The sequence below is a fragment of the Stigmatopora nigra genome, chromosome 9, assembly GCF_051989575.1.
Source record: "Stigmatopora nigra isolate UIUO_SnigA chromosome 9, RoL_Snig_1.1, whole genome shotgun sequence".
Lineage (NCBI taxonomy): Eukaryota > Metazoa > Chordata > Actinopteri > Syngnathiformes > Syngnathidae > Stigmatopora > Stigmatopora nigra.
This window is the reverse complement of record NC_135516.1, coordinates 8,426,003-8,443,673: the sequence shown is the minus strand read 5'-3', so window position 1 is coordinate 8,443,673 and position 17,671 is coordinate 8,426,003. Positions and strand designations below refer to the sequence as shown.

Genomic DNA, 17,671 nt, shown 5'->3' with positions numbered 1-17,671 from the left:
AAAAGTTTTTGGTTTGTTTTCTTGTATGGACACATCGACCATCCAGTCATCATTAGTGCAGAAGGAACACAGCGGCAAGGTTTTACAAAAAAAAAAAAACACCATTCAGAATTGAAACAAGTTTGGTGTGTTCATGAGAAAAAGTAGTTTCTTTTTTTTGATTTTTTTTTCCAAATACAAATGCAATTCGCATACAGTGCCTGAAATGACCAGCTTGGTGATACGAGGCCCTGTTTGGCTTGGACTCATTAGCAACCCACGAGAAACAAAACACATTACTATTTCAGAGTCAACATACACATGGAATGCAAACAACACTGCTAAAAAAAGAAGGAAACAAAAGAGCCTTTTGACATGAACTCGTTGGGGTGTTTCAACAAAAATAATTGTAACCGCAATTCTCAAAACTTAAGGATCACCTCAAGAACTTATAGGATTTTATATAAATTCTATAAAAGCAATAATCCCTGGTATTCATGCCTTAGAAATAATATTGATAATGTCAATTGCAGCAAGTCAACTCTAATTTGACTGTTGAGGGATTTTTGAAGACCAATTTGTAATGTAGTACAGTACATTTCATAAACAATAAACTGTTTTTTGGCACATGAACCCAATCTTCACAGTCAGTCATTTTCCTTGGCTAACTTGAAGCAGGCATGCATACGCTTTTGTTGTCTCTCAAGCAGGGGAGACCTTGTGAACACGGCTTAATTTCAGCCCATTACGCTTGCAGTGGTGCCAATTTTTTCATGGATACATAGGTCCCTATTGCCTTGAAATCAATGATTCTGTTCCTGCTCTCTACTTTGAGGCTACTCTCTTACATTTCCTATTCTCTATCCACAAGGTAGTATGTTGAATGGGCATCGAGACAGCAGGCAATTGATGGCATTTTATGCGTCTCCTTCACTTTTTGAAGAAGGCAGCCAATAGTTGTCTCTTTCACACCAAGCCATTTACTGATGGGTTTGTTTGCCATCTTACTCGGTTAAAAGTCTGCAATTTTCTCCGACATTGTTTGGAAGCACTTTTTCTTGTTGATAGTGAGATTGGAAGATAAATTGATTCCAGGAAAACCTTTCTTTTAATGCATATATACTTCTCTTATTTAAAAAGAAAAACATCAAACAAACAAAACAACAACAAACAAAAAAAAAAAAGAGTACTGAAAGCAGAAGCTGCTTTGGTGCAGACAAAAGGCCCAGTAACATGCTCTTTTCTTATTAAAGGTCAATTTGGATATTTGGCCCATATATGTAAAATGTGTAAATCTGATATCTTGGCAAAGCATAAAGATTCCAGTTGCGTTCTTTTCACATCTAACTTGGGCTTTATCATATGTGAATATGTATCTAAGCCTTGAATTATGAAAGGCTCATCCATACACATCTAAACTATGGGTCATTAACAATAAAAATATCACCTATGTTTGAAAAATTAATAATAATAAAAAGACAGCAACGGCAGATGAAATTGTTGGCACCGGTAGCATAAAATACAAACAAAAATGTTCTAATGTCAGACCAAATGTATGTATTCATTGATTTTCTGAGTCGCTATGCTCAAAGATCATGTTTTTTTTTAATGTATTTTAACTAAATAAATGAATTAGATCTAAATAATAATTGGCTTATATTTTTGTATAACTGGAAATATAAAGAATATATTAAGTATGGAAATTGGTTTCAATTTGTGTTTCATATTTGCTCTTGCTTTTAGGCCAAGAATATTAATTTCAATTCATCCATAATATATAATGTATGTGATCTTTGTAGGCTGACAGAATGACAAAATCCGAAGACCAAGATCTCAAGTGGCAGACTGGACACATTAGAGAGGAAATAACACCCCGCCTTCCTGCTTCAACCAACATTGAGTTTCACTTCCATCACTTCCCAGTTCAGACAAGTTCCCGCTTTTCAAACAAATCAATACACATACATAGCGATCATGTTCTTCAATATGATTTACATGACCTTCACATTACACGGGTGGGTTTGTGGTGTTGCTTTCACGCTTGAGTACCACTTCCTGCTTAGCTTCGACATGTAAAGAAAATCTCTTTTCGGGAAGGATTGCTTTTAGAGTCTTTATAGCACTATTACACACTTGCCTTTGCCCTTTTTCATTTTATGGGTGAACAACTATGAAGAAAAAAAAACAGTTGGTGAAATAGTTACAGAATTAAATGTGTAAATGGGAATATTATTTCAGAATGATAAAATAGAGCATCCCTAATCTTTTGCACCCAGCTGGTGGGAGCACCTTCGGGGCACTGCTCTGCGTATTGATTTTGTTACTTCTCTCATCTGGTATGTTGACAGCAGGCAAATACATACAGCTAAACTAAATGACTGCTATTCAATTTGGTTTTAGTGATTCAGCTGTCCATTGTTTACCTGAAGGGAAAGGATACCGCAGTTTCACTTTATTGGATCATTGGGTTGGAGCTGCGTACGTTTGTGGCACATCGTGTGTCTCTTGTAATCAATGTGTTGATTTTAATGTGACTTTGAGAGAGATTTTGATTAGGCCTGAAGTTTCACAGGTGTCGTACTCTCGCTTTGCTGTGTTTGTGCAAATGTTTGTGCTTTGGGGCTTTATATTTCCAACATTTCTCTGGAGAACCCTCCATGATAAATGGAAAAATTTGCTGGGCTGTACTCTGCAATTTTAGTGAGTTTGCAATCAATCTATTGTCAAGCCGACATTCACACCTCATTTCAACTGCACATGTGGAGATGAAAGAAAGAAAAAAGCTTATAGTAAAAGTATTTGCCCTTAAAAGGTCATAATAATAAAGAAAACTTTTGAGTCTTTTGTCATAAAATAAACACAAATGGTCAAATTTAAATTACACACTCAAATTACAATGTATTTAAATTCGAAAACACTGCATTTTACCATATTGATTGCTTGTCTAGCTATCTGAATGGTGCAAAATATTATACAAGTTATACTCATTCTAGCTCAAAAACAAGTAGTTTTTTTTTAGTTTTCTGAGTAAAGCTGTAGTTCCCTATTATTATTATTTTTTTAAGTGTTGAAACACATTATAGAAAACACTACAGGGATTATTCCGTTTTTAAAAATTGCAGTCGTACAAAAACTCTTGACAGGACAGGATGTTGAACACAACAGGGGTTTCTCGGTCTTGATAAGAGCCGTCAGCAGTGAGGTTTGAAAACATTACAGGAAGTCTCACAAAAGAGATGGGAAACGAAATGCAAACGTAGTTTACAGAACGACGATGACGGCTTCAACGTTTTTCACTGAACTATTTGTGTCGTGCTCTTTTGCACACAAGATACAGACAAAACAGCATGGAAACACTTGTTTTCTTGTTTCCTCAATTTAACTTCATGGCCCAAAAGGAGGAAGCGTGTTTCAAAAGGCTCCGTCCACGAGACAAACAAGAACCAACAATGAAGGCTGACAAAAGCAGGTCGGTTGACTCTTTAAACCCTTTAAAATCATAAAACAAACATTGGAATTAAATTCCTACTGCTCCTGCTCTTTGAAATCCTTAGGGCAATATTTATGTCTCAGCAATGATCTATTTTGAAAAGGAGATTATGTATTTTGGGGGCATTACATTAATGACTAACCTGGTAAGTGTGATTGAAAAGTCTTGACATGTGTCATAACCTCGGTGAAGGGTGCAGCCAAGTCTAATAAACTCACAAAGCCATTTTTTGGAAGTTTAGAGCATGTGCAACAAGACTGAGTAATGTCTACTACCTCTCACTGAAATGATATGTATTGTACAGTCATCTAAAACAAGTGGAATTGTGTCTGAGAAGAGTCTTTCAGATATGGTTAAAGAATCCAAGACCGTACGTTTATAGACCTTGACGTCTTCTCTTTTGTATGCAGAAAGCAAGAAAAGGAGAGGAAGAGTCGTGGAAGTTTCACCAGGTCTGGCTCGCATGAAAATGTCAGTCAACAGAGGAAGTACCAACCCAGCAAGTGAGACAAATTAGATTGATTTCTCATGGATGTGCAAATTTGACTCCGTTATAGAAAAGAAAAAAAAGGTGGGGGGGCTTAAGATGCATCCCGAACCCTAGTGCCGAATCGCTGAACAAGCTTTTCTACATCTTTCCTCAGCATTTCGGCAGAAACGGCTCTGCAGTGGAGCACCTCATTTGAAGAACTGATGAAGAACGCAGGTCGTATTTCTGATACGGACTAGAAAATGTTGGAATTCAAATTCAGCATTATTAATATGTGGAGTTTTTAGGATTGCATAATCAACTTTGATGCATACATTAATGTTTCTGAATTCCTCCTTCAAAATTGCCCTTTTGCGACACATTAAGCCACAAACAACTGCTTGTACTCAAGAGGCTTCAGTTACACTACTGAGTCTGAAACTATGGAAATAACAATTGTAAATGTGACAGATTCTCTTGGGTAATTTCAATGTTTGTATGCACTGAGCACATATTACTCACTTTTAAATGTAGAAGTTATAGAAAGTTTATTCCCCATTCGCATATCTTTTTTCCCCAATTACCTATCCCTTTTTTTAAACTCAGTTTCGCAATGAACTCTCTGTACATCTTTGTTTGTTTCTTTAAATCAGATGGGGTCGAAACTTTCTCGGAGTTCCTACACTCCGAATTCAGTGAGGAAAATCTAGAGTTCTGGCTGGCTTGTGAGGAATTCAAGACCTCTGACTCTGATAAGAAGCTGATGTCCAAAGCCAAAAATATTTACACGGTTTTTATCCAGTCGGATGCACCTAAAGAGGTATTGCATATTCATTTGTGGCTAGAAATGAAACTGTATTTTTTTTTGGGCTGTCACTATGTATTTGGAGGTTTAGAATATTCATGACATAGCAATAAGAAGCATTGGCGGATGAATTCTCAATGATTACCGGGTCAGGAATCTAGTCGACCCTTATGAACGCTTGGCGGAGCGCGACAGTAGCGCAGTTTGGTGAGGCATCTCAACAAAGTACCACAAAGCAGCCGGTGCGATATAGCTGAACTTTATAAGGTTTTCTGTTTGCATTGTGGATGATGATTTGACCCCATCAGACCATTAAGATTAGGCGCCCACTTTGTGGCAGCGACTCCTCGCAGAAGTGGAGAATGGTGTGCCTGCACACAATGTCTAGCAAGATGATTGTCAACCTAAATATGCACATTTGTTGCTTCTGCATATATACTGCATTTGATTTGTCGCGAGATGAATGCACCTGCTCTACCCACAATACCAGATGGAGTGTTTCGCGGTCACAAGAGAGAAACTTTCACAATTTAACACAAGAATATTAATAATAATAAGTGTATTTTTCTTTTGAATTATTAACCCTCAAACTACAATCCAAAAAAATTGCATTCCTTATCACGAATAAGCACAGCAAAGGTTTTAGTTTGTGTGTGAAAATTATTTTTACTCTAAATGCAAATGATTGTGGCTCATGTGCCAAGAAACCTGTTATTTATAAACCCCCCATATTATCTTTTATCTTGTCAATGTTTAGCTTTATAATATATTTTTTTAAATGTTCCTAAATTCAGAACAGATGAAAGAAAAGTGCCAACCAGCTCTGCTGGCTTTTAATTATGCTGAGAATGCTGAGAGACACCATGCATTGACAGTAATGCAATATCATGGTAATCATTCATTTTGGCAGTGATATTCACTCAATTGATTCAAAATGAAAATGAAAGGACGCTTACAGGATGCTCATGGTGAGCTGATACCGAAAATTAATGATTGCGGCAAATACTGTATGTTATGTTGCCAGTGGTGACGTGAGATAAGCGATGAAATCACTACATGGTTAACAAACGTCATGATCTCATAAATACGCAAATACAAATATTGAGGTGCATATTTTTAATTGAATTTGCATAATCTGTTTCCCAATCTTTTTTACCCCTTAAACCCAATCTTCCCTCTAAGTTGCGCACTACTCTCGTCTTCTCTGCGCAGCAGCAATCATATGGCGCGCAGTAAATAAAATCCAAACTTTTTATATTATAGGGATCTTTTTTCATTTGCAAACAATTTTTCACACAAACTTAGTGTAGTTTGATCCCTTTGAAATGGTTTAACTTAAACATAAATTGTTTTCAAATGAAAAAAAGATCAGAAAATGATTCATTTAGCCATTAAAATGAATAAGAAATGCAAAGAAAAGACATCTATCTACCAATGTGATGGAATTGCAAGTGTGTAGGTGTGAGGGGGAAGGAAGCCAACGTTTGACAGCGGAGCGAACAGAAGTAAACACAAAACTTAACAACTTCAAATTATGTTACACATACTGAGAAAAACTCGAGAAAAAAGTGTTTGAACTCAGTGACAAACAAGAGTCGCAGGCACATGAAACAACAACTCACTACCGGAGTCCTGCAAAAAGATGAAAAAGTACCAAGAAAGGGTCTTTTAGTCAGACAGTTGCCCTCCAAGTCTGTCGATGGCTGCTATCCTGCTTAGGTATACATTATTCAGATTCAGTATTCTCTTCCATATTAAAAGTATGTGGGGTTTTTTTTGTTTGTTTTTTTGCTATTCAGGTCAACATTGACTATAGAAGCAAAATGGTCATCCAGAAAAACTTATCACAGCCCACCAGCAGCTGTTTCGAAGAGGCCCAGATGAAAGTGTACAGCCTGATGAAAAAAGACTCCTATCCAAGATTCCTGCATTCAGACCTTTATTTACGCCTCACAAGCAAGAGAGGCCCGGGAGTCCCTATGTTTCGCCGAAGGTCACGCTCCTGTGTGTTCAACGACCGAGGCGGTGACGACGCCGAGCCTTCGCCTTGGTAGCAATAACATTTCAGACATAGCCGCTCACTCGTAAAAACGATTATTGCATTGGTGATAATCAGTGGCGAGCTGTAGAATTTTAATTGCATGATTTGTGTTTGAGATGGTAATCGTCCAACGTGTCTGCGAAATGAATAATTTTCTTTTACAATCATGCTGGATTATTCAAACAACGTTCGAGTCTGGCGACAAGCCATTGATCCATACAAATAGGAATTATTTGGAGAAATATGTAATTGGGTACTGCAACTACATACAGTATATATGGATGTAATAATGTAGCTTCAGATCTCATCTGTTTAGCAGATAACATGTGTTCGTAATCCTCACTAAAAATGTCACTTGAAGTCATTTCTCCCCATAATTGGAAGTCTAATCATTTTGGATTATTTTTTGCGAAGACTCACTATGAAGCAAACATTTTTAAGTGTAGCATTAACTTGGCTTCCACTGTTCCTTTTCAAGGATATTTACACTTAATAGACATCTGATTCAGAATCCCATTTAAAAGTGTGTAATAGAGAAAAACAACCTCAAAAAAGGATTTTAAGAAAACAACCTCTGCCTATAAAAAAGAAATAACTAAATTGCACTCAGTAAACCAACAAAATCAAACGTTCACGTGTTTAATTAAAAAACAAAATCATCTCCAAAAGCTTGTTTTTTATTACTGCATTACATGGAACCATTTGGTGAATGATCACTGCCATTCTTCTAAGTTTAAATGAATCTAAAGGTCTGAAAGGTATTTTTAAGTGTGGATTCTGCTAGACAGGTTTACTCACAACTAGTACTAAAAGAGTTTATCAGAACAAATTTTCATTTACTCCTGTTCATAAAAAAAGCCTCACAATTGTACTTTTTTTGAGCAAACATAATTACTTTTCGATTGAATTATATGTCAAAAGTGTTGATTAAAGCCAAATTAAACTGTTTTTCTGTTGTAGCAAGCATTTCTGCAATAATTTAAAATACTATATATCAATTTGCAGGGGACACATTCTATATTTCAAACTTGTCTCAAAGATACAAATAAATGTAACCAATCTTAAGAAGATACGAAACCTGCCTTTACACACAAGTTGTTTGTTTTTGGGGAAATTTTAACTTCAAGTAGCAGATATTGTGGAAGATTGCACCATAAACATAGACCCACAAGTCAGTGTTTTTCATGATTTTTTAAAAAGCCAAGTCTGGTTATTTTGTGATATCTTACAATAGCATTCTACCAGAGTGCTGTAATAGCCTTCTGTTCTCCATCTATTCAACTGAATTCAGAATGCTACAATGCAAGTGATTTGTCTTCCGCGAGCAATATAGCACCCCATGCAATTTTAATGTGTTTGATACGAGTTACAAGTTCATTTGACCATATCTTAACAAAAAAAAATTCATTATTTTATCCCTCAAGGTGTCCTACAATTCCATAACTGTTTTTAAGTGCAGAGTGTGTAGATGTATAGTGATATGAGGCCAATAAAACTTTCTAATGAGGGTCTTACAAATGCACATACACGGTTGCCTGAATCGATATTTTCTATTGTTTGTCACCAAGCTTGCTGTTTGATAATAATTCAATTTTAGAGTCATAAGATTCATTCATTCTTTTACCAAACCACTTATCCTCACTAGGATCGTGGGGGGCGCTAGAAGGACTACGACATCAATGAGATGATGACACTCTTTTTAACCATGAGACATTCTCAATTAAAATGTTGTATTAATGAGCCATGTCTATTACTTTAATTGTTTGACTGGCCAAATTTAAATCAGATGAAACATCATGTATACATATTACAGCTGGCAAACCTGAGACTGTATGGAGCTCCCTTTTTCACTAAAAAATTAATAAACCCTATCAACACGCACCAGGATCATGGAATTATTTATGTCAGTGTATATGCACGCACAAACTATGCTTTTTCCTGTGACAAATGTGTATTAATTCCAACCCCCCACTAAACCTCTGGGATTCTATATGGATCCAGGGAGAATATACTGTATATACAACATGTCTTTACTCAGAACATATGTGTGCCTTCCACAGCTCATTAACTGGAAAAGTTGATCCTTCAAGGATTCTACAGGGCCTATCTCAACTTTGGTTACTGTGCAAAGTAGCTAACAATTTCTATTCATTTTCCATCAATTGAGCAGAGGCAGGCATGTCTATATTGCAGCTCTTATGTTGTGATTTCATCTGTGAAAGTCAAAGAACACGAGGGGAAATAATAAATGATCCGGTAACAAATATAGGAGCTCTGCTGGTGTGCCAAATTCATCACTGCTGAAGATTAGTTGCCTGCTGAGACTTTCCTAGCAGTTTTCCCTTTTCTTCTCCTCATTTTTTTTTAAATGGGAGACTTGCGCTGCATTGCAACCTGAGGAACTCAGCTTCAAAAGTATACAAACTCAGAGGAAAACAAACATTAATTGATTTATTTTCTTTGCTGCTTATCCTAAAAAGCATTGCTCAAACCTATCCCAGCCATATATAGCCAATTGGTGAGCCAACTTAATTTGGTTGGCAACCAATAGCAGGGCACAATGAGACAAAAAAAAACATCCACGCTAACATTCATACTTTAAGACAATTTAGACTTTTCAACTAGTATACCATGCATGTTTTTGGGATGTGGGAAGAAACTCAAGTAATTCACAGAAGCTTGGGGAGAACATGCAAACTCGACATAGGTTTGAACCCTCGTTCCTAAAACTGCAAGGCAGATTTGCTAACTATTCTTGCACTGTGTCACCCATTAAAAGGAAAATTCCACGGTTAAAATACATAAGCAACCTCACTAAACCACTATTAAAGGGAAGAGAAAAAAGTATTGTTAAATTAATACCTCTCTGGCACTTTTAGTGTTGCTTCTTAAATATTTTGCAGCTTTGAAAAAATAAATGGAAGTATGTCAACATAACAGGTAGATTAATAAGAATATATTCAAACGTTGGAATGGGAGAACAGTTTCTACAAGGTAGTGAAGTTCATTTTTTCGAGTGTGAAGTTATTTTTCTATATATTCATTTGATCGGCGTAATAAGTGATGCATCAGAAAGTACATGCGCACAAACACATTATATCTTTGCCGCCTGTCATTGTTGTTCACGGTACTGTTCAATCTTAGATGAAATATCAGTTCAATTTCGTTGACTATGTTTAGAATAGCAACCCTTCAAGCAATTCACATTTTAGCAACCAATTGTTCACCATCTTTAAGCTGTCAGCGGCTGCGTGATCCAATTTTTCAAGAGGTTTTGCTGACTCACCACTTGGGACATTGAAGAGAGTAAGTGAACCCATACAAATAAATACCATTCAACTGAAAATATATTGCAATCTGACCTACAGAACACACTGCACAATTGAAACAAAAAAGGTTTTTTTTTAAAGACTAACCCCCTTCACATACAAGTTCATGTCTATGGAAATCTTTAAAAAGATTAAAAGGCAAACATGGCTTCAGTTTTTGCTGCTATAAATGACCTAGTGTGCAGCTCATTTGACTGTCTGGTAGGTTTAATTTGTGTTTGCAGCCACTCTTTGGCATTCAATAGCCTTCCAAGGACTTTTGTATGTTTCTGCAACAAGATAAGTTTATATTTACAGTTTATTTTGCACTACTTCTGCTCCCTCTATGCAGTCAGGGAATAAAAGTCATTAGATGTATGCCAAATAAAATTGATGTCACAGAGTTTGAAACCCTGGCAATCAACTTTGACCCCTAATTGAGTTTTAACGCAAATTGAACAAACCGTAGGAAGAAATACATAGTATAGTGTAAAAAAGAAAAAGAAAAATGAAGAGGGTTACAAATGCTGGAGAATCAGAATGCCCCCTAGTGTAGTTTTAAGGAAATGTATTTTGAAATGCAGAGTGATAATAGTTTGGTTTAATAAAAAAATCCTGAATAGTTGTGTTACCATTCTTTTTCAAGTTATATTTACATGTAGACCATACTAATCACTCAGGCTATTATGTTTACAGGATGTGCCCTTGAAAATCTAATTCCTCAACTTGGTCATTGTACATGTACAACCATGCAAATAAGAGATGCCATGGTATTTTCCATCACCTGTTCAGATTTACATTGCCAGTCAGTGGTGAGAAGGATAAGTGTGGTAAATGTTGTACATACGTGCACACACATAGAGGGAGCTATAAATATTTGTGTGTATACATATATATGTATGTGTATGTATATATTATGCATGTGGCGGGTTGTGATTAACGGTGATGAAAGAGGAGCGCATTGTAAAATGAAGTCATGCTCAAATGATGTTATATGATATACCAGATTTTAAGCATTTTCCTTGTTTTGACCATCCTGAACCAAAGACTGTATTTCGGTTATTATCTGAGCAGTTGGCTAGTGATAAAATGACAGCTGTATGAATCAAAAGATTAAAAAGATGAATTTTCATTATAGTGTAATGAGAAATTTCCATCCTGATGCTAATGTCCTTTATGTTACTGTCACCAGGAGTTTGGAGCCAATCGAGCCAAAGCACATAAAGGTCAAGAGGTGAGGTGATGCTTAATCACTGTCAAGCTTTCTTGTCTCTGAGGTGTGGCAAAGATGGCAGCTACACACACACATGCACACAAACACACACGCCTATGGGCACACACACACACACACAACAGCACTTTGCATACCGTTTTTCATACCTTCCATTCACTTTGGAAAGGCGAATTTGGATTTGCTAAGTCACCTGTCTCCCTCATTTCCAAGCAATCACAATCAAATCACTGGGCTGACAGGCTCTAGTCCCCTATCTACCATACCTTATGTCTAGAGGGATGGCCATAAAGTGATTTTTTTTCTTTACACCTAGTTATTAGGCATTCACCACAATTCCCAGCAGCCATGTGGAAAAGGACGAAAAGGATTTCACTATCTGTAAGTGTTGTTTTGCACAGCATATTCATTTTCAAAAGGCGCAAATAGGGTGTTTTTGGAATCATTCATGTAAATCCATTAATAACTGTAATTATCAGATAAGTGGCGGAGTGATTGATCGTCATGCTCTTTTCAAGGGTAGATTATGTTGCTTTCCAAGGGACCCATTGGCAAATATTGACAATTGGAGTGAATCGGTCGACAATGTTCTCACTTGTAAAAGTAAGTCCCTCTCTTGCATCTAATCAAGTCACAAGGGTTGATGTGGATAAAACTATTGTGTTTCCCATCACCTTTGCTTTCCAGCTGGTCAATCAGCTTTTGGGGAATTCTTGCAGTCAGAGCACAGTGAGGAGAACATCCTTTTCTGGCTTGCATGTGAGGAGTATAAAAAAATTAAGAATGTGCCAGAAATGATCTCTTCTGCCAATAGAATCTATACTGAGTTTGTACAAACAGAAGCACCCAAACAGGTGTAGTACCAGATCAATAAATGGAAAAATGAAGAAAACCACTGCTTTGTAATGCTTTCCTGGTTTGATTTCAGATCAACATCGATTGTGGTACCAGGGAAAATATAACAAAGAATATGTCCCAGCCGACGTTGACTTCATTCGACTCTGCACAGAAGCTCATCTACTGTCTGATGGCAAGAGATTGCTACCCACGCTTTCTCAAGTCTGAGGTCTATCAAGCAATCCTGAGGAAAACGGACTGTAGGTGACTTGATAAAGACACCAGACGGCAAAAAATTCTAAGATTTCTTCTGTAGTAACACTAAAGTGTGATTTCATCGTGGATGTTTGGATTTTGGCCTACAATGCAGTTTAACGTGTGTTGATACGCATACAATATCTGCGTGTTTCAGTAGACACATCTTCAATCCTATTTCAGTTTTTGCTTTTATTTATGATAAGAAAAGTATTTTAAGAGATTTTCAGCGACTACTTTCTACACTACCAAAAGAACCTAAAAGTTTCCTATTATGGGAAACCAGGCTAATAGTCACATGGTAAACTTGTCACATTGCAACTACGTTATGTTCTCCACAAAATGCCACAACCAAAATGTGGAAGAATAGTCTTTGCATGGTCAGGTCCTAATGGACGATGAAAAAAAAAGGAATGTCTTGTAAATTGATAATATAAGCATTTAAACCTTTGCAAGGAAGTGAAATAAGATTTGAGTCTCAAACGGGAATAGGAAAAAGACAAACGTCTTCCACAACTACAGAAACTATAAAAATGGTGCCCATTTTCTTAAGTACTTATCTTTTTCAAGGTTATCTGCATATATATGCTTAACGCATGTGGCGTAACTGGCCTCATAGATAATAGCTGCGCTCCACCAATGGTGTCATTTTCTGAGTTGAAAAATAATTTCCTGTTATCATACTTCTGAGATATTGTCATATGCATATTTAGGTCATTTAAGCAACATATTTCCTATTTTAGCAGAATGAGGTCACAACATTATATTTGTGAATGCTCGGACTATAGTTTGATACCACTTGCAAACTGCAACTAGAACAATAAATTATTATCTGTAGACATCAACTATAAATTGAAAGCTGAACATTATTGCTATAAATGCAAAATATTTAAATCTGGTGTATTATATGCCTAAAATTGAGGTACACCCTTTTGAAATGTATTAAACATTATCATTTCTTCTGTAATAGCTGCAGACATCTGAGTTCTTTAAACAAATGTGTATCTTAGGGTGCATAACAAGAAAGCATTTTACTTCAATATGCTAATTAAATTCAAACATTGGGGAAAAAGAGCTTTGTTTAATGGTTTTTCAAATCACTTGCTTGTTCTTGACGCTTCCCGTGACAAAATGATGGACGTATTTGCTGTGCTGGCACTGTTTTTATTTGATGCCTCGCAACATATTTTAATGGAACTATTCTGCACTGCTTGGATACTTAGAAAGAACAAGTTTAACAATCTTTTTGTGAGCAAAAGCATTCAAGTTATATGCTTTTCATCATCAGTATTCGTGTGTGGAGTGTAACTATGCTCTTTCTCTACAAGATTTTTAACTGCTATTACCTTGCAATTATCCAGGATTCACTCACAGGGTGCAGACATTTAGTGGACAATCTATTCACTGCTTCGTCTCATAATGAATGCTCTATGAAAATTCTCAGTATGGAGATTTTTTTTTGTGGAAGGACAGTTCTAAAACATTAACCGCAAAAATTAAAAGAGAACAAGTTAGCAAAGGTAAAACTGAAGCTTGTTGATGAAAAGGAAGTGAGCGGAAAAAGAATATTTAAATGGTCGAATGACTCCCAATTAATGGAGGAAGTGGAATAAAAGTTCTTACATAAGAGGTTTTTAATCAAACATTAGACGCAATTTCCGCCCCTTCCTGATGTCTAATATTTGTTAACAATTTATCATACACAAAACATTGATAAGATGTTTCTCATTGGAATTAAAAATATATATTAATATATATACTTCTATATATACACATATACATACACACACAAACATTTTCTTATACTAGATTAATTACTCAGTCATTTTTTTCCAACAAGTCAATCAGCTCAACACAATTTTTTTAAATTGTGTTTTTCTTTCGTTTTAATCAATATGAATGTCAAATGGGGAGAAAACAGTTGAATTCTTTCAGTATTTCCTTTACATGAATGTTGGATTAGTTTTACCTGAATTTCATACATTCATTCACCTACCAAACGTCTTATCCACACAAGGATCTGATTCTTACATTTAACACTAATGCTTTATTTTCCAAATGTAGGACCAGATAGAAATGTTCTTTGTTATTTGCAAAAGTGTGTCAAACATTTGCCTATCAACTTTCCACTGCCATATTTGCATGGCCGGCCATAACAGCAGACTCTAAACCACAATAACAGGTTTCAGTACGTATAGTGATAGCTGCGTTTGCGTAATTCTCAACTTCCTCTTTTTCATGCGGTTTGTTCAGTACTGCGTCGTGACGCTCAAAACTCACTTCTCCTACTGGTATATATAAGTCAGTTTAGATTGACGGAACAATGTGAGACCAACATTTGCGTCCAAAATTTGGAGCGGCTCTTCACTTGCTCGTGCATGCGTGTCCAAAAAAAAAAAAACAAAGACTTCTACCGCAACAATGGCACTTGTCAAATTCTGTGAATTTCCTAGCAAGAAAGAGAGCCTGCAGATCCATTCAGCATGCAGGTAAGTCGTGATATAGTCAGAATTGATATGAAAAGTGATAGTTTTAGGCTGATATAATGTACTTGACCAAGGTGCTGATGTTTCGTTGGACAGGGAAGGCAACTTAAAGTCTCGGCTGCAGTGCAAATCATTGCGAAGCACGAGAGGGTAACTACACAAAATGTCACTAAAAAAATAGCCATTTAACTTGTAAAGTAACACGTTACAACCTTTTGACATTTTCCAGGCTTTGTTTCGAAGAATTGTCACAGTGGTCACTCTCGCTTGAGAAACTTATAACATCAAAATGTAAGTAAATCCATCCGTTCCGCTGTGTCTCGAGACTCTTCGGGTATCAATGTTCTTGTTCCACCTTCTAACTGCTGACATTTTTCTCTGATTAGATGGAACGAAAATATTCGAGGCCTTCCTGAAGTCAGAGTTCAGCGATGAAAATATAGAGTTTTGGCTGGTATGCGAGGAATACAAAAAGATACGTTCCTCCTTGAGGAAGACATACAGAGCCCAAAAAATCTTCAAACAATATATACAAGCCGATGCCCCGAGAGAGGTGTGTGAACCTTGGCTGCCCGAACTAACCTATTGGTAACGGATATGGGAGATGCTAGAACCTGATGTAAAACCATGTGATGTGTCCTTTAGATTAACATTGATCACAAGACCAGAGACCTGATCAGACGAAACGTGAAGATAGGCGGTGCGGGTTGCTTTGATGAGGCCCAGAGGATCATCTACGGACTGATGGAAAAAGATTCTTACCCCCGTTTCCTCAGGTCGGATATCTATCGGGCTTTTCTGGACTCGGTTTGAACCAGTGACAATAAATACAACTGTGTACATTTTATAAATAATACTTGCTGCATCTTTTAGCAAAATGGTTCATTACGCATGTGGAAGTGACCACACTTGTTATTCATTAAACAAGGTTTGTATCTAACATGTTGTTTTTAATATATAAATTCTTTCAGCAGTTGTCAAAACTTTTAAGTGACACTATGGTGAGAATTACACAAGGTGAAAGCTATTAATATACAGTTAATGTAGATGGACAGCATGTCCAACCGCTTCATATTAAATATACTAGCTGCCATTTATGGCGATATAGACGTCCATTTTTTGTTAAACTGGCCAATTCAATTGAAATGGGCATCTATAGGCCATGTGTGGAAGTGAATGAGTTAATGTGTATCAGAAATGTTGCCTATGTAATGATAAGAATTGTATTCTGAAAATACTGTGCATTGAAAAATGGTAAATCCCATTGTGTACATTTTCACAGTATTAAAGTATGTTTTTAAAATTGTTTATAGAGCTTTTACTGAATAATTGTACAGCACTAAATTGAAAAATCTGCATAATATTATGGATAACTCCTATGCATGGTTGCCTTCTCAATTAATTTCCATCGTAACAATTTTGAGCATGTTTTGTATCTCATTGTTAAGGTTTGACTTATGAAAAGGACTGGCATGTTTATCACACATGCTTTTTAAAAGGGTTAGAGAAAAAACAAAACGTGAGAGATTTCCCACTCGTAAACAAACACAAAAGCCCAAATGACGACAATGAGGTCTCATTTGAATTTGAAATGACACGCCGGTGCATAAACAGACTACACATTAACAACTGTTGACTTCATGCGAGGAATTGAGGGAATATTCACAACATTTTCACCATGTCATTGACTTCCAGAGTTTTAATTTTATTTTCAAAAGCTTTTCTAGCTGCCGGGTTCTACATCTGAATTCAGTTCTACAGTTGTAATTTTACATGCTTATACATACTCCCTGATGTTATGTTGTTCTGATGACAGGGACGCAATAACATGCTTTTTGAAGCATGAAAAGTGTTAGAACAAAATTTTCTTTTTTTACAGATATGAAGAGGAACTATTAAGGCCCATATCCGCATTTCATATCATTTGCCATCCTTGTGACTGCATACACACCCTTGTGGAGACAGAGTGATGAGTAACACACATCACTATGTTATGCAGCAAAAAACTGGGGCAAACTTCTGAAATAAAAACTGACTAGTATGCTTTTAGGACATGAACCCTAGATCTGGATGTATTCTCACTTATAAGAGTACTTATCAAGAGGCCTATTTAATTAAATGTCAATAATTGAATCAGATGTCTGCCTGCAGTGTTTGATAATTATATTAAAGTATAATTATTAATGAACCTTTCAACCTGGCGTTTTTAACTTATTTACTGCCTGTGGCAATGATAATGGTAGAAAAAAAAGTTGGCCTTTTTTACAAACTTGGACTTTACAGTCAACAGTCTACTAAAAAAAATTCTACACCCTCTTTGTGGTATAAAAAAGTGTCAAAATCCATATTTAGCCACAAAACAGTTCGTTTATGTGAACACAATAATTATTTCAGTCTTTTTTCTTACCATCCATGCAGTACATTCTTGAAGAAGGCGTTCTTTTTCTTGAAAACACCTGCTTTCTCACTTAGTTAGCAAGCCAACCACTATAATATGGACAAGTAGCAAAGAAAAAAAATAGATTAGTCAAAAGAAAATGTTCTGTGGAGTAAAATGTTCTGAGCAAACATACACTGTCTTTGTAAATAACACTGAATATGTCAAAGACAAATAGAAATGGAAATAAAAGATGGAATTGATTTTCAGATTTGAGTTCAAACTACTTTGTACACATGAAATTCACTGAGTGCAGTGGAATGTGGAAATAAACTAATGCAATATGTATAGAGTGTTATTTAAAGACATGCAAACTAATTCCAGAAATCCAGG

General features: G+C 36.2%; 3 protein-coding genes and 1 long non-coding RNA gene across 4 annotated transcripts in view; 3 read left to right on the top strand and 1 right to left on the bottom strand.

The window, feature by feature from the left end:
- LOC144202149 (uncharacterized) overlaps positions 1 to 17,671 on the bottom strand; it is a 57,308-nt gene that overhangs the window by 38,053 nt on the left and 1,584 nt on the right. The window contains exon 2 of the long non-coding RNA XR_013327471.1: positions 17,309 to 17,388. This is a non-coding gene — a long non-coding RNA (uncharacterized LOC144202149). The remainder of the gene's footprint in view (positions 1 to 17,308; positions 17,389 to 17,671) is intronic.
- rgs18 (regulator of G protein signaling 18) lies at positions 3,163 to 7,148 on the top strand. The gene is made up of 5 exons (XM_077725108.1): positions 3,163 to 3,448; positions 3,880 to 3,972; positions 4,114 to 4,175; positions 4,592 to 4,758; positions 6,543 to 7,148. Exons 1-5 carry the CDS (start codon positions 3,327 to 3,329, stop codon positions 6,795 to 6,797), a joined length of 699 nt encoding a protein of 232 aa, XP_077581234.1. The 5' UTR covers positions 3,163 to 3,326; the 3' UTR covers positions 6,798 to 7,148.
- Positions 11,567 to 12,428, top strand: rgs1 (regulator of G protein signaling 1). The gene is made up of 4 exons (XM_077724514.1): positions 11,567 to 11,704; positions 11,842 to 11,926; positions 12,011 to 12,177; positions 12,252 to 12,428. The coding sequence occupies exons 1-4, from the start codon at positions 11,672 to 11,674 to the stop codon at positions 12,426 to 12,428; spliced, it is 462 nt and encodes a 153-aa protein (XP_077580640.1). The 5' UTR covers positions 11,567 to 11,671.
- Positions 14,728 to 17,039, top strand: LOC144202148 (regulator of G-protein signaling 13-like). Its single transcript, XM_077725158.1, has 5 exons — positions 14,728 to 14,904; positions 14,998 to 15,051; positions 15,131 to 15,192; positions 15,288 to 15,454; positions 15,547 to 17,039. Exons 1-5 carry the CDS (start codon positions 14,837 to 14,839, stop codon positions 15,712 to 15,714), a joined length of 519 nt encoding a protein of 172 aa, XP_077581284.1. The 5' UTR covers positions 14,728 to 14,836; the 3' UTR covers positions 15,715 to 17,039.